At 48.8% G+C, this 18,983-nt stretch overlaps 1 protein-coding gene across 3 annotated transcripts in view; it reads left to right on the top strand.

Moving 5' to 3' along the window:
- The window catches only part of VPS35L (VPS35 endosomal protein sorting factor like), a 138,107-nt gene extending 119,419 nt beyond the window's left edge, over window positions 1-18,688 (top strand). For 2 of the 3 annotated variants that reach the window (XM_070363051.1, XM_070363052.1), the window contains exons 28-31: window positions 3,939-4,104; window positions 10,849-10,967; window positions 17,301-17,447; window positions 18,133-18,688. In XM_070363051.1, the coding sequence (XP_070219152.1) occupies window positions 3,939-4,104; window positions 10,849-10,967; window positions 17,301-17,447; window positions 18,133-18,231 (531 nt within the window). In that variant the 3' untranslated portion in view covers window positions 18,232-18,688. Of the gene's footprint in view, window positions 1-3,938; window positions 4,105-10,848; window positions 10,968-17,300; window positions 17,453-18,132 lie in introns of all 3 variants that reach the window. The other variant, XM_070363053.1, reaches the window with a different exon arrangement.
- Window positions 18,689-18,983: the final 295 nt, after the last annotated feature.

The following is an 18,983-nucleotide window of genomic DNA, read 5'->3' as shown; positions in this document are numbered from 1 at the left end:
TCTTCTCTCCTTCTTATCTTAGTGAAAAGGTCCAGCCGTCAGCATAACATGGTATCCAGATGCAAAGCTTCATTCATTCCATCTACCCTGCAAATATTTGTTGATCTGGGAATGGAGGAGTGAACAGAAATGTATGCTTCCATGCAAGGAGACAGACTCCAAGCAAATCAATACTTAACTCCAGTTGTATAAAGTGTCATAAAGAACTACAGGCACTTCTGAGAGCCTCAAATTTTGAAGGGAAGTGGGTCAGGGAAGTGCCCTGAGAATGTGTGATTTGAGCTGAGCTCAGAGGAAGACTGGTAGTTCTCTTAAGTGCGGGGGGTGTGGTGACATTCGGGTTGGAGGCAACAGCATGGGTAAGGCCTTGAGGTGGGCAGGGGCACCCAGCAGCACTGGACTGGAAGAGAGCCATGGTGATGAGAGGCTAGAGGGTCATGAGCTGGCAGGACAGGTGGGCTGGCAGCAGTGAGGCCAGGGAGCGCCACCGACCCCAGACTCACCCACAGCTTCCCGTCTCCACGGTCATCTGTTTCCTGCCCTCCACTTGCTCTGTAGCTCCCCGCCCCCACCCCACCAATGCTCCACTTCTCTTTCCTGCACTTTCTCCCAGCCCCTCTGTGTTCTGGCTCCTTTTGTAAAGGACTTAAATATTTATTTAACACACAGAGAGCCAGCCAGCAGTTCACCAGTATTCACTCCAAACAGCCCTATAATTATCCTCCACTCACAGAAGCACGCCCTGGCACAGAGAGGTCAAGTGACTTGCCCAGGGTCACCAGCCAGTGAGCGGCCAAGATAGAATTCAAAGCCAGGATGTGTGTGCTCGGCGCTGTCTTCGCTGCCCCTCAGCTTTCCTGGGAAGTTAGTTGTTTCCAGGGTATTCTTTCTCCCAAACAGTGATGTTTAATAGAAGGATTCCCGCAGACCAAGGACCCAGAGGGACACTGCAAATGGTGGGAGCCAGGCCCCCTTTCCTCCAGCTGAGAGAGAGAGGGCTGCCCTCCCAGGTGCCCCTTGGGAGCCACCTCCTGGGCGTTTGCTTGCTGCCAGGGAGGCGCCCTTGGCAGAGACCCCAGGAAAACCTTTTCCCACTTGGATTGCCTACTGAATCCAGGATCTTTTCTTATTTTCTTTTTTAAATCTGTGTTTGCCTTGCTTCAGTTGCTGGCACTGATACAATTTCTTTTGAAAATGTTACAACCACTGAAGCATGGCTGTCATGTGGAAAATGTTTTCCTTGTAGAGAAGGTTGGAAATAATCTGTCTCTTCGGTTTAAAGCTCGCGGGAACGGCTTCCTACAAACCTTCACGTCTCCGTTACCCCTTCTTCCACCTTTTTGAAGGTGTGTCGAATGCTCTCTCACGATAGTTATGGCAGTTTGTATCGAAAGTTACTGGACCATTCACATTGTTGTCTCTTTCCAGGGCAGATCCTGAAATAAAATATATTTTGAGCATCCACATAGCGGAACAAAACAGCCTAGTTAGAAACAGCTGCTAGCAAAGAAAGGCAGTATTAAGCTGCCAGCTGAGCCTGACTCTGGCAATGGAAGGCGGACCACAGCATGGGCAATTTTACTGTGTATCATTTGAGGCATTCAGATGTTGGAGCATGATGTGTCTTCTTTCGTGCCGATACCGTAACAGCAATTCCTGTAGATGTTATCAGCAGTACAAATCATCTCAGGCCCCTCTACCCTCATTCTTACCCACTGGAAGCATTTCTGCTGTGGATCCACACTTAGGATTACGAAGCCATGAACTCCCACCCACCTTGGTTATCACACTTCTACCCCAGGCCTGAATTTAAGAGAGCCGACTAAGTGCATGCCTTTCCCCAACTAGCCCACTCCATAAAGTCTAGTTCATGCCTAAGTCATCTGTAGAGAGGCATTATATAGAGTATTAGCACTTAGGAATGTCCGCTCTGGAGCCAGACTCCCAGGGCTCAAATCCTGGTTCCCCCATGTCCCAGCAGTGTGGCTGATTTCCCATCTGTGAAATGGGGTGGGGGGTGGTCATAAAAGTATCTTTCTGAAACAGAGAAAAGCTGTGGTAGCCATGATAGCTACCATAAAAGTTAGCTACTGTTTTTGTAGCCACCTCAGTACCTAGTACATGGAAGGTGCTCGAAAAATGGTATCCTTTCAATATCATTTACCTACCAAGTGCCTGCTGTGTGCCCCGCACTGTCCCAGCAAGCAGACAGGAATAAGGGCACCATTCACAGTACGTTCCCTGGGTCGTCCTAGAACTGTATTATTGGCAAACTCAGAAGATAAACTACCTGCCCTCCTAGAGGTTTTTAGGCCAGGATGCAAAAAAGATCAAGAGATATTGTTCACTAAAAGAGTAGATAAAATCAGATGCTGAGAACTGCTCTGAAAATATGAGATGGTTGACTTGACACAAAGACTAGGAGAAGGTGCTAGGGGCTCTGGATTGACTGTCACAGGAGGAGCGAACATGTAAGGTGAAGTGCAGCAGCTGTCAAAGGAACCAGTGTGGCCAAGTCTCGCAGATAAAGGTTCCAGCAGGGAGGGCAGCAGAGCTGGGAGGCCAGAACCCCCTTGGCCTATGCCTGCCCTCTGGAGCATCCTGTGTCCTGTCTGGTCTGTGTGGGAAACTGGCCTCTGGGCACTGAGCCATTGGGGCTTCCTTCCTACTGGCTTCCAACTGATTCAGTCCTTGGGAGGCACTCACATGGACTGCAAGGCAGGAGGAGGCTTTCTGGGCCCTGGTTCGGCAGGGGCTTTGTTCTTCCATCCAAGGCTGCGGGCTCCAGCTGTAGTTCCTCGCTCCCCATCATGTGCTTTCCACCCGAGGATGGTACCGGCTTCCCTGTGTTGCCAGGCCCCGGGTGCCTCACTTTGCTCACTAATTGCCTTCATCCTGAGAATCCTTTGTTAAAGAACCTCATTTAACCCTTGTGAGCATGCCCTCTGTGTCCTGCCAGGCCCCTGAGCAGTCTAGCTGGTCCCAGGAGCAATAGAGGTGGTGCTGGACCGAGTGAGGGGCAGGCTGCACCAGCTGCGTCAGTGGGTGACGGTGGCAGGAGCCGGGGGAGGGGGAGTCTTTGGAGAGTGTTCAGCAGGGGAGCCACAGCATCACCTAGACCTTTTTGGAACAGAATTGAAGCTGCTGACTTTTTCTTTGCATCCCAGCATTAATTCAGTTTAGCATCTGAGAAACACTGTTATAAACTCTGTGTTTTTTTCTCTGCCAAGAGATGGGCCTTCCCTGGTAGCTCAGTGGAAAAGAATCCACCTGCAAATTCAGGAGACTCAGGAGACTCGGGTTCCATCCCTGGGTTGGGGAGATTCCCAGGAGGAGGAAGTGGCAACCCACTCCAATACCCTTGCCTGGAAAATCATGTGGACAGAGTAGCCTGGGGGGCTGCAGTGCATGGGGTCACAGAGAGTTAAGCAACCTAGCACAAGCATGATCTCCCAAGAGAGGATCCTCAATTTAGCTGCTAATGTTGCTGAACGCCCTAAAGAGCAAGGCTGTGTTTAAAGTCGGTGCCTTTGGTGGTGACAGTGATCATTTGGGGGTTTACCCGAGGTAGGTGGCTTCTACTGTGCCATCTGCTGCGAGACCTGCAATCTAGCTTTTGTAGTTGGAAAAACAGGGCTTTTTACTGTTACACACATAAGAGCAAGGTTGTAATTTTGGAAACAGGCCATTAAACTGACAGGTAACTTTGCTTTCTTTTCTCAGACTGTAGGCTCTCAAACCTTGTCTCCCCAGACTAGTGTGCTGTTTAGTAAAGTTAACAGCGTTTTGCCACTTTTCTCTCTATTGTTTAACCACAGCTGGCACTTCAGTTACTCTGTAGCTGCTAAAGGGAGGGACCTGGGTTTCTGTCTTGATTTTTTTCCCCCTTCTGCTTCACATTTAGGATTATTTATTCTTTTGTTTTGGTTCTCCACTAGGACCACCCTGAACACGGAGTCCTGTTTCTTGTTCGAGAGCTGCTCAACGTGGTCCAGGACTACACCTGGGAGGAGAACAGTGATGAGAAAATCCGCATCTACACCTGCGTCCTGCACCTGCTGTCCGCCATGAGCCAGGAGACCTATCTCTACCACGTAGACAAAGGTAGCCAGGTCCCCCCGCCAGACTGCACCGTGTTTGAACTCCTGAGCAGCAAGTGCGCAGTTTTCATTTTCTCTTGTGTTTACCCACCGTGAACTTCTAGTCCAGGGCCTTGATAAATTTGTCCAATGTAAGAATTACCTGGGGCAACTCAAAACACAGATTCCTGGGTCCTATCTATCTCTTGTAAATTAGATTGCCCAGGAAGAGACCTGAGAATTTGTATCTTTCATGAGCATCCAAGATCATTTTGACACACAGATGAGTTTGGAGAAGCACTCTTGGATCGGTGATGCCTTGCGTGTGCCACAGAATTTCTAGAACGGTGGTTACCTATGCACATGTGTGACCTTCACCCCGGGCCTATTCCTTTCCAGTCTCACTTGGGTCCTGGCCTTAGAGCAGTTGCTTGGAGGAAGGAGATGGCCTTGTTCCCTCATGTGCAACCAGCCGTTTTGAGGTTGCTGTTGCAGGTTTGGGGGCAGCCTCTTCACGTCCTGGAGATAACATGGGACAGTCCCAATTCCAGATTGACACCCACTGAACCTCAGCATCTCCCTACTTGTCAGAGCCTCAGTTCCTATTTTTGGTTTCCAAAAAAATGGACCTATTGTTAAAAGTGCTTTGGCCAATACATATATACTTTAGGGTTTAAGCAACTATGTCTACACTAGGAAATTTTAGGGAATGGATTTGGAGTGCTGAGAGTGGCCTCCTGTCATAACTCTCAGGGGGTTCCTCAGGCTGGGATTTAGGGGCTGAGGTTTTGTAAGGACGTAACTTGGGGCGGCTGGGTACCATTGGAGATGATAGTTTCCATGGTCTCAGCTCCTACTGCATGCCAGGTACGGCCCCAGGCTTGGTGGGCCTCTTTCTCCTCTGATCCTGACAGCGCTGTAAGGAGAAGAAGCAAGGTGTCCCCTTGCCCCACCTGAGCAAGGGGAGACTCCAGAAGACAACAGGATTTTACCAGCCACGTGGTTTCCAGAACTCGGGGCCAGTCGGTGCTGTGAGTGGAACTCACTGTGGCACATGAGTTATGCTGCCTCCTTGATTACAGAATAACAGTGTTTTAATTAAAGTATATGGTTGTGCATGGGTGCCTCAGTGGCAGTCTCCCTGCCTGTGTAGGAGACATGGGTTTGACCCCTGAGTCAGGAAGATCCCCTGGAGAAGGAAATGGCAACCCATTCCAGTGTTTCTTCCTGAGAAATCCCATTGACAGTAGAGCCTGGTGGGCTACAGTTCATGGGGTTGCAAAGAGTCAGACCCAACTTAGCAACTAAACAACAGCAATGGTTGCATACACAGACAGTAAACCGTAGAGCTGTGAATTACCACGTAATGAATGCCACCTGGTAACCACCACGCAGATCAAGATATCAAACATGACGAGCTCTCCAGAAGCTCCCTGTGTGCCCCTGTCCAGTCAGCACCACCACTTGCCTCGCTATGGGTATACTGCTCTCCTGACTAACATTACACATTAGTTTGTTAGTTTTTTACTTTTCCATAAATGGACTCATTCAGGAAGCATTCTAAATGAGAGTCTGGCTTCTTTCACTCCGTGTTATATCTGTGAGATTCTTCTGTGTTGTGTGTAGCTGTTGTTCGTCCTTCTGCTTTGCCGCATAGTATTCCACTGTATGAATATGCCAGAATTTATTCCTTCCCCTGTGGATGGAGTTATGGACTGTTTACGAGGAGTGCTGCTGTGAACATTGCTGAATATGTAGCTCTCGGGGTTCATGTCTGTTGGGTATATGCCTGGGGTGAAATTGCTGGCTTGTGGGATTTCCTTGTGTTCTGGTAGGTACTGTCTCACAGTTTCCAAAATATTTACACCAGTTTACACTCTCACTAGGCATAAATGAGGTTTCCAGTTGTTTCCTTGATGTGGTCCGTCTTGTTCATTTTGGCTCTTCTGATGAGTGTAATTTGCATTTCTCTCATGGTTAATGCGGAGAAGGCAATGGCAACCCATTCCAGTATTCTTGCCTGGAGAATCCCAGGGACAGAGAAGCCTAGTGAGCTGCCGTCTGTGGGGTCACACAGGGTCGGACGCGACTGACGTGACTCAGCAGCAGCAGCAGCAGCAGCAGCATGGCTAATGAGGCTGAGCTTTTCTTGTATTTCTTGGCACTTTTATTTTCTCTCTTGTGAAGGGTTCATGGAGGACTCAAAACAGTAGAGAAACTTTTGAAGACCAAACGCCATGGAAGTAGGTCTGGAAATCCTGGGCCCTGTCAGAGGAGCAAGCCCTCTCCTCGCTTTTTGCTTCCTTCAGTGGAGTCCCTGAATCCTATCTCTACAGAATTCAGCAGGGCAGACTGTGGAGCTGGAGCGCCAGCAGAGGAGGAATCTAGTTTTCCAGCTTTTAGAAATGAAAAGAGAAGGGTGGGTTTTCTCTGCTGCCTTCTTGGCCCAGCTCTGTTCACTCCGGATGCACAGTTGTGACCTGACAGTTGTCTTAGTAGGAGGGAGAGTCCTGGGGGGCCATATGAGGCCCCCAAGATGGGGCCCCCATTTTCCTGTCTCTCTCGTATTGGAGGCAGCCTTTTTTAGACAGTGTTAACAAACGTTCGAACTTTTGAAAAACTGGGGTCAGATTTTTTTTTTCTTTTGCGTATGAAGTATGCCTAGGCTGTTTTCTTTCCAGATGAAGAAGAGAATGTTCTGAAATTACCTGCAGCCGTAACTCCAGTGCTTTCACGCGAGCGAATGAGAGAGCGTGCTTGCTGTGGAGAGGCAGGGCACTCCTGACACTGATGTTTAACGTGCAGATAGACATCTAGTTGGAAGAGTACAACCCAGGGGCCCGTGGGAGGTCGTCACAGCCCTTTCACTCCTCCACATCGCCTGCCAGCCCTTGAAGCATTTGGGGTTGTGACCCCAAGGCCAGACAGATGCAGAGATCCTGGGCTATTTTTAGCGGCCATTTGCCAGGGATTTCATTTCTCCCCATTGCGAGCACCCTGTCTGGACTCTCCAAGTATTAGAACAGAAACGGAGGGGGAGAAGGGTGAAGTGGAGAGTCAGGAGCTACTTGGCCGGAATGCAGCGCGGGTCCGAGTTCAGGTGTGGCATTCTTAGCACTCCTGACCCTATTTTTCACTTTCTCTGTGAATTTTCTACCTTCAGGGTTCAGCCTAGATCTCACTGGTTCTGTAATTCCATCCCAAGCTTGGATTTTAGGATCTGGAGCCCCCAGGGTTGCTGTCTCCTGACCTGCAGTGCATATGGTGGCGATCGTCTGTTTGTTCGTCTGCATCTCGTCATGGGCTGTGTGCTCTGTGAGGGCAGGGCCGGGTCAGCCCACCCCCCACCCACCAGGTCTCCAGCTCCTGGAACCTGGCGCAGAGCAGGTTCTCGCCCAGGCCATGCTCTGTGTGTGTGAGCGGCCTGCTCCAAGCACGCCTCTGGCCCCTCTGGGCAGGGTGCCTGCAGCTTGGGTGGTTGGCCGCAGGCGGTCCCAGGCCTTCTGTCTTCTCCGCTGCTGCTGGGCTAATCTGAATGAGAGTAGGTTCCAGCTCAGACTGAAGATGGGGAGTTTATGCCAGGAACTATCCTAGTCCTCAGCAGCAGGTGTGAGAAATTCCTTCACCAGCTGCAGTTTTGCCATCCCGCAAAATCTGATGGTGGTGAATGGCTGAATCAAATTCTTTCTCTTCTTACAAGAATAACTGCCATCTTCTGCATCATGGACCGTTGAGACACAGCAGCCAGAGCTGACTCAGAAATCCTAGGACGGTTGGTTGCCTGCAGCCCAGGGCAGTTCACTACCAACCTGTGTTGTGGTAACAGCTACAGAGCCAGCAGCCAGCCTAGGAGAGCACCCCAGGACAGTCCCCACCAACGGGCAGTTCAGAACTGGAGTGGAGGCTTCATGCGGACAGAGAAGCAGGGGGAAAAAGACCAGCTGTTGTCCTTATTTGCAGGCAATATGTCTGCAGCCTACTTACAAAAGTTTCAGCCCCCAAAATGGCATGTATGTCTGTGTGTATGTGAGAGTGTGGAGAGAGCAAGCGAGAGCTTCACAGAAGGGCTAAATGGCGTCAAGTGATGCTGGGCGAGAGAGGGCGTTGGCCAGTGTCCTGTTATCCTCCTGTTGCACAGCCTTGACATTTAAGTAAGAATCTGGGGATAAACGGAGTTAATTATTCTTGAAGTAGCAATCAGAAATGTACATGAAGCATCTCTGAAGTTACTTTACCAATTAGTTAATCACTGTGTACCTGTCCCATTCCCCCCAAAATTCAAGGCAGTTTACAGGAAATATATAAAATAATGAAACATACTTGTCTTTTATTGAAAAAGTTGGTTCTTAGAAGTTATAAATGAGGAAATACATGGATTTAATGTCTATGTGTGATATATATGGGGCTCCACTATGTATACTGTTTTGTCACTTTATTGATAGTATATTATAAGTATTTTTAAGTAGTAGTAGCCGTAGTATAGTGCAGTGTAGTACATGGTAGTTAACTGTAGATCATATAGTTTTATTGTCTTCATAATATTTTATTTAATGCTAATGCCACAGAGCATTGAGTCAAAACTCTTGGTATACATTTCCATTGCTTCTCTTCTCACTTTTATACACATTTATGATGAACATAAATTAAACATACAATGAGCATTGTTCTCTATAATGTGACAATGACTATCACATACATACATCTTTGTGCACCTGTTGGATTATTTTCTTAGAGTGGGTTTCCCCAAGTCAAAGATCTGGCCTTTTTGTAAGACCTTTTTTTTTGGAGTAAAATAGATATAAAGTTTACCATTTTGGCTATTTTTAAATAGACAGTTCCATTTTATTAAGCATATTTGCAGTGTTGTGCAACCATCACCATTATCCATTTCCAGAGTTTTTTCATCTCCCCAAACAACTCTGTATCCAGTGAACAATAACTGCCCACCTCCCCCTCCCCCAGCCTCTGGTGGCCTCTGTTCTATTTCCTGTCTTCATGAATTTACCTCTTCTAGGTACTTCATACGAGTGGAGTCATACAGTAGATGTCCTTTTGTGTCTGGTACATTTCCCTTCCCATAATGCTTTCAGAGTTTACCCATGTTGTAATATGTATTAGAATTTCATTCCTTTTCAGGATTGGATAATATTCCATTGTAAGGAAAGCCACATTTTGCCTACCCATTCATCCATCAGTGGATACTTGCATTGTTTCCACCTTTTGGCTCTTGTGAATAAGGCTGCTATGAACATTCATGTACAAGTACCTGTTTGAGTCTCTGCTTTCGGTTTCTTTGAGCATATCGAGCATTGGAATTGCCAGATCCTGGGCAGTTCTCTTTAACTTTTTGAGGAACCACTGAGCTTTTCCACAGCAGCTGTACCATTTTACATCCCCACCAGCAGTGTACGAGGCTTCTAGTTTCTCCACACCTTCATCAACACTTTGTATTTTCCTTTTTGTAGTTGCTGTTGTTTTTAAATAATAGTGATCCTAATAGACGTGAAGTAGTATTAGACATTTCTCAAGGCTTTTCTTACTGATTTCCAAACTATGATACTCCCACCAGTCACTTCCCCAGGCCTACATCAAAGCCAGGTATTCTTTTTCACCTTTGTTAATCTGATAGGCGATTTTTTTTTTAAGTCCTTCTGTGGTGTTAGTTTTCTGTTCTTTGATTTCTAATGAAATCAAACTTTTTTTCCATAAAATTATAGGCCATTTAGATGTATATCTGATACATTGACTATTAATGTATTTGCCAATTTTCCTGTAAGTGACCCTAATGGGGTCACTTTTTTAAAAGTTTAGAAGCCATCCCTGCACATTGTCCCTTGACTGTTCTTGTCCTCGTGGCCAGTACCTATTGAATGTGCTGCCCTGGTTCTGTAGCCTGTTGTTAGCAGTCCAGGAACAGTTCTATGCAGACCCTGTCCTGTCCACAGCTGGTGACTTTGACCATGATAGGACTGGCATTCCCGTCTCTTTAAGAATTTTCCAGTTTGTTGTGACATCCATTTATGCTTATACGAAAATAGCTCCAAGAATCATTAAATGGAAAAAAAAAGTGCAAAACAGCACCCTGTAGAGTCTCTCTCCTTCCTGACCCAGAGGTCATGCTCCGTGTAAAGGTCAACAGGAAAGAGGGAGAGGGAGGTCAGACTCAGGCTGTTCTTGTGTCTGGTCTTTCTACAGACAGCAGCTGTGATGGGAGGTGCCCAAGGAGAGAGGGGACTTTGGTGAGAGGATTCAGGTTTGCAGGAAGACATAAGAGAACCTTCCATGCCGCCTGAGGGAGTTTTGAGGAGGAGCGACAGGACAGGGGGCTGGGGGTGGTGCTAGGCTTGAAAGGAGCCTCCTCCTTTGGGATCCTGGCCGGGGTGGGCTCTGAGCCTCCATGGCCCCATCTGTTATCTCTTGCCTGTGCTAGTTATGAGAACCCTGTAATAATGGCCTGTGAAGTCCTGAGCCCGGTGCCTGGCCCACGGTGCTCAGTATTCACAACCATTCTGATGGTCACTGCAATGCTTGCTGTCCCCTCCATGCCAGGCCAGAGGGGACAGATAGACTTCCATGCTCCTGCTGTCTGGCTCCATCATCCAGAAGGCCAGGTAGTTTTTCTGTGATTCCCAAGGGCCCAAGTCATCAGGAGATTCTGGCCATTTCCGTTTGCCGTGCCGTGCGTTCCTGCCATGTGCTGATATTGGTGCCACGCGGCTGCCTCTCCCTGGCCTTGGGAATGTCTCACAGCTCTTGTTTCTTCCATCAGTCGACTCCAACGACAGCCTGTATGGGGGAGACTCCAAGTTTCTGGCTGAGAACAACAAGCTGTGCGAGACGGTGATGGCTCAGATCCTGGAGCATCTGAAAACCCTGGCCAAGGATGAGGTAGGTGCCCACTGTGGCCCCCCACCCCTGCCACTTGCCCCCAGATCACAAGTTCCCAGGGTGCTTGGACACTGTTTCGTCCTGAGAGTAATGTGCTTGTGTGAAGACTGTTCGTCGAGGGCTCAGGGGCCTTTGTTGCCGCTGTTTTCTCTGCCTGCACTGCGCCTCCCAACCCGGGGTTCCCCTGGCCGCCCCGCTCATCATTCTAGTCACAACTCAAGTACCTCCTCAGAGTGGCCTTCCCTGACCCCTGTCTCAAGCAGCCACGCCCTCCTGCATCCCTCTGAATCTCTGCATGTGTCCCTGTGACGCTTGGGTGTGCTCTGAAACATTGTGTGTGTGTGTTCACTTGTTAGTCACCCGCTGACCCCACCAGAATGGAAGCTCCACGTGGCTAGGCCCTGGAGACCTGGGTCTTGGAGACCTGCCTGTGCCGGAGACGGGGTCCTGGGATCCCTCTGTCCCTCACCTCAGCATCCTCCCCTGAAACCTAGTGTGCAGCAGGCACCCACTTGCACACTTTAGCTCTTTTGACGCCCTCAACAGGCCTATGATGTGGTGCTGTGTTTATTCTCCTTGGATGGGAAAGAAAACCGAGGCTCAGAGAGGTTTCCAGAGCCCCCGGTTTCCTCTGGTTGTGACAGAATAGGGTTCCTGGCCCAACCCCCAGGCCTGAACCCTTAGCCACTGCACTGCCCTTCCCCTTATGGAAGTGGAAAGTGGCGTATGGTGTCACCCAGCCACAGCAACGGGCTGTGCTTTCCTAGCCTTTCTGTTTTGTTTTCCTTTGCCTTGGCTGCACATTGCAGATTGCTAGTTCCCCAACCAGGGATTGAACCCAGGCCCTTGACAGCAAAAGCTCGGAGTCCTAACCACTGGACCACCAGGGGATTCCCATTCCAGCCTCTCTTACACAAAAGTGTAATGTGGAGAACTTTGTGTGCATTGTTTCAACTGATTCTCATGACGGTCCAGTGAGTGGGGGCAGCTGTTATCCCTTTATACTGTAGAGAAACTGAGTCCGAGAGTGGCAGTGTGGTCAAGGCAGTCTTGTAGAACTCGTGCTCTGATCCCTGAATATGTTCTTTTATCAGATGTTGCCTTTTCAGAGTGGTTTTTTCCATATTTTCCATATAGATAGATGGTTGATTGATTTCAAAATAATTTCCAAATTATCCTACAGTCTAAATAACTACCTGGTACCCTTCCCCAGTATTCCATTTTTGCAGCTTTAGCTCAAACATGTGGGTGACAGATGGATCCCAGAAGCCCTGTCTTAGGCTTGGTGGGGATGGTTGTTCAGACATTAAGACTAATTCCTGTTGTGTAATCAAGGTGGGGAGGTTGGCAGGGTAACTCAGATGGTAAAGAATCTGCCTGCAATGCAGGAGACCTGGGTTCGATCCCTGGGTTGAGAAGATCCCCTGAAGAAGGGAATGGCAACCCACTCCTGTTTTCTTGCCTGGAGAATTCCACAGACAGAGGAACTTGGGGTCGCAAAGAGTCAGACCCACAGCTGAGCGACTAACAGACACTTTGACTTCACTTTAGGTCAAAGCCAATTCCTGACCTTTCTCTGTGTCCTTCTCTGGTTCAGTTGTTGCCAGACTTTCTGCTTCTGTGTTCCCCTGCCATACCCCCTTCCCACCCCAAACTTTGTTACTCCAGGCTGTCTGCTTACATCTCTGAGCATTTCAGTTTTTAAAAATCCCATCTAGCAAGAAACAACCTGAGCCCTCGTTCCTGATCCCCCCCGCAGCAGACCCTGTTTCCTCTCACTGCCACTCACCCCTACCCCACTCCCGTTCCCTTTCCCAGACCCAGGACAGACTTCAGACTGCCTGGTTCCCAGCCCTCCCCTTCCTTCCACAGACTTCCCCAGCTCCCTCTTTCCCAACTTGAAGTCTCACTTTCCTCGGATTTGCTTCTATACCCCCATCCACCAAATCCTTTGAAGACAAAATAAGATCAAACTGGATTTTTGATTTAATTCTTATTCACTTCTAGGACTGTATAGCATGCTACCATTGCCCTTACTGCCCTTCCCCACCCCAACACAAAGCCACAAGAATATTGTGTAGCTGTGAGTGCACACACACACAACACACATATATGTCCTGGGTTCTTATTCTCTCCAGGGTATTCAAGCAGGTCCGAGAAAGAGTGGAGCGTTTTGCGGACTCCATTCCCCAGTGACCACTGCCAAGGTCAGGGGTACAGCATAAAGGGCCAGCCTTAAGGTTAGCAGTCCAGAGGGCAGATGGAAAACCCAGAACCATGCCACCCTGGGGGCCCTGAGTGCCTCCTAGTGCCCTCTATAGGGATGGGAGGGTTATAGGTGGGTCCCACTGGCCCGGGACCCATGGGGTGCAGGGCTGCAGAACTCTGGGGAAGTTCATTGGCTGTCAGTGGAGGGGGCAGCATTAGAACCCCAGTTAGAAGAGGTAACTCCCCTCCTTCAACCGAAAGGCCTTTTTTTGAATGGATGTCAACTTGGTCTCTGCACTTGGCAGTCAGAGAGAGCTCTCACCGCCCTGCAGAAGAAAGGGGAGTTCTTCACCTTCAGTCTGCAATGACCACACTGATCACATCCCTTCTGCTTCCCGGCTCTGAAGGATCCTTAGCACCTTCCTGATCCCTGCAAACATGGGCTCTGGCTCTTGCTTCCTGCCAGAGCAAGGCTGTGTATTTAATTGAAAATGCCTTTCTTCACTCAGATGCCACAGGCTAGGTCTAACCAGATGTGGCTGCTGACAGCATAAATGACCACAGTATAGGACCTCCAGGCTTACAATAAAAATGAGCCCAAAACCATATAACCTGGAACTATTTTAACCTTTGTCTCTTTTTCTCTTGGGGGAGGAGGCATTGACGGTGATAACAGCTGAAATACTTCTGAAGGAATAGCAGGGCTGGAATGTTTCCAAAGAACATTTCAACTCATAAATACCAGGGATGCTCACTGGACGTGTCTGTCCATATATGCACATTTATTAGGAAAAACATCGGTGGACCAAGCTAAGAGGGAACATGTCATCCTTCATTTTAACAATGTGCTGTGAGATTCGGCACAGGCGGCCCTGGGGGGTGCAGGCTTCTAGAGCCTGGAGCAGAAGTGCTCTGAACTCTCTCCGCTGCAGGGGAGCCGGGCTTGGTGCCGTGAAAGCCGTGCGCCGGCGCCTGAGCTGAGTGTCTCACTTCTCAGCACTGACTGGTGTCAGCCCTGCCTCCAAACTGCCCTCTACCTGCACGTGAAGGAGCCAGCCCTGCTCTAGTCAAGAGCTTCACGAAGCTGTTTGTTTGGGTGTGGTGAAGCTGGGAACCACGCCAGACCCTTACAACTTCCTGGAAGTGACAGTTCCCCTAGGCAAAGAATCAGAAGGAGCCCCTTTCTATTGAAAAACTCTGTGGAGACAGGAGGGGCTTGAGGCCTGGGTTTGGTCCTGTCTTGTGTTCAGTTTCCTGGGTCTCTCTGCACGTCGGCCGGCCTGCCTGCTCATTCCCAGACCCTTCTCTAATGATTTCATTGTTAATGGGCGGTGCATTTAAAACACCCAAACTGGGCTTTTAGGGTAAAATGCTTGAGAAGACACAGAACAGAGAAAAAGCCAGGGAGATACTGTTTTCCTTGTTTGACTTTTTAAAACTCTGCTCTGCTTCAAGGAAATGTAGTTAAAAGGCACCTCTCAGAAGAGTTATTTGAGAGCTTTCTATGAGGTTGGTCCTCTGGATCTGAGTAGAAATTAGGGCCCTCGTTTTCAGGCATCTCCGGTTTAAAGGGAGAGCAGGATAGGCTGGAGCCCACTGAATGATCTCTGCCTGGTTCCTGGCTGGGGCAAGCTCATTGTCTGATTAAACAAAGGAGCCCAAAGTAGGCAGTGGCCAGCCAGTGGTCTGCTGGCCAGGTGGTTGCCGCCTTCCCTCCACACCTGCAGCTGGGGACCCCACAGCACGACCCCACCCCTGGACGGCAGTATTTTTCCTGCTTCTGTGATGGTTACCTGGTCCAGACTGTTGCCAAGGCAGGCTCAATTTTGGGGGGCCTGAGTCTCTTCACTGTCACACAGACACGCTCACCCAACTGCATTCTTAGCTGCTCCTTGGCAGTTTTACTGTCTTGCTTTTTTTCCTCCAGTAGATTTGAAATTCTCACCTGGGAGAGGGCAACAGGAGGGGATGACTAAGTTGGCTCAGCAGTTAACTTAGAGTCTGCTGCTCTGTAGGCTCCACACATGGAAGGATGGACAGTTAATAGGTTGTTTGAAGAAAGCAGGAAAAATATGTATTGGTCTAAACCACCTCAGACCAGTCCCACTTCCCTGGATAAATCTGTAGCTGCACTGGGCAAATCTCTTGCCCACTTCAGAGTTTGATCCCTGATCTGTGCTGTGTGTGGTCCTGTCGACTCTTTGCAACCCTATGGACTGTAGCCCACCAGGCTCCTCTGTCCATTGAATTTTCCAGGCAAAAATACTGGAGTGGGTTGCCATTCCCTCCTTCAGGGGATCTTCCTTCCCGCCCCAGGGATCAAGCCTGCATCTGTTGCATCTCCTGCATTGACAGGTGGATTCTTTACCACTGCACCACCTGGGAAGCTCTTTGGATCCATAATGTGATGCTAGCCATGGGTTTGTGGGAATATCTTATAATCTGGGGTGGGTGTGAATTGCACAGGCTCAGAATTGGACAACTGGAGCTCAGAGCCTCACTCTGCATTTGCTAGCTGCTGTCCTTGAACAAGTTCCTGAAGCTTTCTGATCTCATCAGCAAAATGGGAATATAGTGGTTTCCTGTCAGGGCTTTGAGTCACCCCAAACTTAAAACCCCCGTTTATTATCTCACAGTTGGGGAGGTCAGAAGTCAGTGTTGGCTGGAGCAGTTTCTGTGCTCCTGGTTTCACAAGGCCAAAATCAAGGTGTTGACTGGCTGGGCTCTAACGAGGAGGCACCAGGAAGAATTTACTTCCCAGCTCATTCGAGTTGGCCGCCTCAGTTCATCCTAAAAGCCAGCAGTGGTGGGTCATGTCCTTTTCAAGCTTTGAATCTCTTTAGTCTCCCTTTCTGCAGCACCTTTCCTCTGCTGCTGGCTTGTCTCTGACTCCAGCCTGAGAAATTTCTCTGCTTTTTAGGGCTCTAATGATTAGACTGGGCCCACCCAGATAATCCAGGATTACCTCCCTAAGGCCCATAACCTTAATACACCGGCAGAGTCCTTTCACAGTAGCACCTAGGCTACTGTCCGAATCGCCAGGGGGTGAGATCCTGGAGGGCAGCTCTAGAATCCTACCTACCTACAAAGGGTTGTTGTGAAGATGGAGTAAGTTATGTAAAGCACAGAGCTCATACCTGGCACAGTGTAGGGCCCTGTACCCTACATTGTGCAAAGCAGACCCTCCAGGCTCCTGGCAGCACTGATGTTTGCAGTGCCAGCCAAGAGCGCCCAGCAAAGGCCCAGGCATCAGCTTTCCAGGGCCCACACAGACCTGTGATCTGACCTGGTCCCTGCTCAGGCCCACCTGCTGACTTGGGCCTTCCCAGTGCCTCTGTTTACCTTTGGGAGCTGGCATCCTTGGTCCTGGGCCTGCTGCATTTTGGAGATTTAGTTTCCGTTTTTCCTTTACTACTTAAAGCTGGGGTTCAGGCTTGGTCTACTCTGACATTTTGGTTAGACTTTCCTTGTTTGAGTACCTCTCACATCAGATCATCGAGCAAGAGGGGAAAGCATATCCAGTGGTTCTTATGGGCTTCCCTGGTGGCTGAGACAGTAAAGAATCTGCCTGCAGTGCTAGAGACCCAGGCTTGATCCCTGGGTTGGGAAGATCCAGGAAAGAAGGGAATGGCAACCCACTCTAGTATTCCTGCCTGTTCTTATAAGAGCTGGGTATCAGGGAGCATTGTTCATGGGAAGCTGAGGTCTTTTGTCTTTATTCCTGGCAGCCAGAGGGTAGGAATAATGACAGAAACTTTGGGTGGCTTGAGGACACATCTGTGAGAGACATATTTTACCTCCTGTACTGGCATTAAAGCAAGAAGGCTGGTCTCTGGTGGCCTATGTCATTCCTCTTACCCCACTGAGCACTGAGTCTCATGCAGCCCTGCCTTCTGCTTCCAGCCCATGAGTAATGCCCAGGTGGGCTTCACACACAGCATCTCGTTTTAGTCTCATTTACCCTGTGAGCGGGTATTACCTTAATTCTACAGATGAAGCTGGGAGGTTAAGCAGCTTGCCCTCCAGAAGATCCATGGCAGAGCTGGCCGTGGCACCCCAGGCAGCGTCAACACTGGGATGAGTCTGAGCCCAGTGCCCGGTAGTAACCTCTTTTTTCTATTTCAGGCCTTAAAGCGCCAGAGCTCGTTGGGCCTTTCCTTCTTTAACAGCATCTTGGCCCACGGCGACCTGCGCAACAACAGGCTCAACCAGCTGTCCGTCAACCTGTGGCACCTGGCACAGAGGCACGGCTGTGTGGACACCAGGACCATGGTGAGGTGCGGGGTGGGGCAGGGCGGCCCCCAACAGGCCCAGCGGGCACGGCTGTCCCGGCGAGTGGTGCACGCCCGCTGGCCAGGCACAGGCGGTCTCAGTGCAGCCTCAGGGCCTGGACAGCAAACGGCCCCCATCTCCCCTTCTAGAAAGGTGCCGGGCCCTACAAAGGACAAACAGCTGTCCATAACTATAGGTTCAGCACCCTCAGATTCAACCAACCACGGCTCAGAAATATTCAGGGGGGAAAAGCTCCAGAAAGTTTCCAAAACCTGAATTTGTCGTGTATCTGCAACTACTGACATAGTGTTTACATTATAGTAGATATTATAAGTAATCTGGAGATGATTTCAATATACAGGAGGGTGTATGAAAATTACATTCAAATACTACCCCAATTTCTATAAAGGATTGTGTACCCTTGGTTTGGTATCAGCTGGGGATCCTAGAACCAAGGGACCGCTGGGTAGTATTAATTCCCTGTAAATAAAAGCCACACATATGAAAACATCAGTAATTCTTGGTGATTTTAAGAGCAAGTTGTAATCTAAGAAGTCTTATTTAAAAACTGCTGGCTTCTCCTCCACTCTAAGAAAAAAAAGGCTAAGTTCACAATATGGCTGATTTGTCAGAGCCTTGAGAATTATGAACCACAAAGGAGATGAGTCTTTCTCTTTCCTCCTAGGTGAAAACTCTGGAATACATCAAGAAGCAGAGCAAGCAGCCAGACATGGGGCATCTGACTGAGCTGGCCCTCAGGCTCCCGCTGCAGACAAGGACCTGACTCCAGGGTCTCTGATGCCGATGTGGAAAGACCTGTTTTGTATTTTTGTTTTCATTTTTACGCACATACAGATTGGTTTCTCTGCTCTTTTGCCAGTGAAGTGAAGAAGTGGGAGCTGTCAAGAGTATTTGAATCTATTCCTGCTCACTGAGCACGAAGTCTGTTTCTTTGCACAACTGGCCTTCAGATGGGCCTTTAGAGAAAAACAGAGGAATGCAAGTTAACATCTCTCTTTTCGGGAAGGTTTAATTGAAAGTTAATTGAAAAAAGAACCTTGAAAAGCAGTCCACTTTGAAAGAGCCGCTGTGCCCTTTCCCTGATTTGCTTTATGTCAAAACTGGCTCTTGACTGGATTTTAAATATGCTGATAGATTAAAGGAGAAAACAAGTCAGAGTTGAGATTCTCTGGGGCTTCGATGGAAAATATACTGTAACTGAATAAACCTCCCTGAAGGAATATTTATGTTCATGACTGTTCATTTAATTACCACTGACTCTCACTCATCCAGAAGAGAATGTGTCTCAACATCCTCAGTATGTGTCTAAACATATGCCTGGTTTTCTTGCAGCTGTAACACTAAACAGCATGTGATTCAGTCTGCTTTTTTACTAGTTTGGTGGAGTTTGATTCTTGGATTACCAATAATGAGCTTCCACTAACATTTTATTTTGAATCCATTAAGATCATGAATATTGGTCATAGTGGTGACTCACAGCCTAGAACCCTTTGTGTAGGAAAATGGATCCAAGTT

The sequence above is a fragment of the Bos mutus genome, chromosome 25 (genome assembly GCF_027580195.1).
Source record: "Bos mutus isolate GX-2022 chromosome 25, NWIPB_WYAK_1.1, whole genome shotgun sequence".
NCBI lineage: Eukaryota > Metazoa > Chordata > Mammalia > Artiodactyla > Bovidae > Bos > Bos mutus.
Note: the sequence above shows the minus strand (reverse complement) of the source record. Positions and strands in the feature narration are given on the sequence as shown.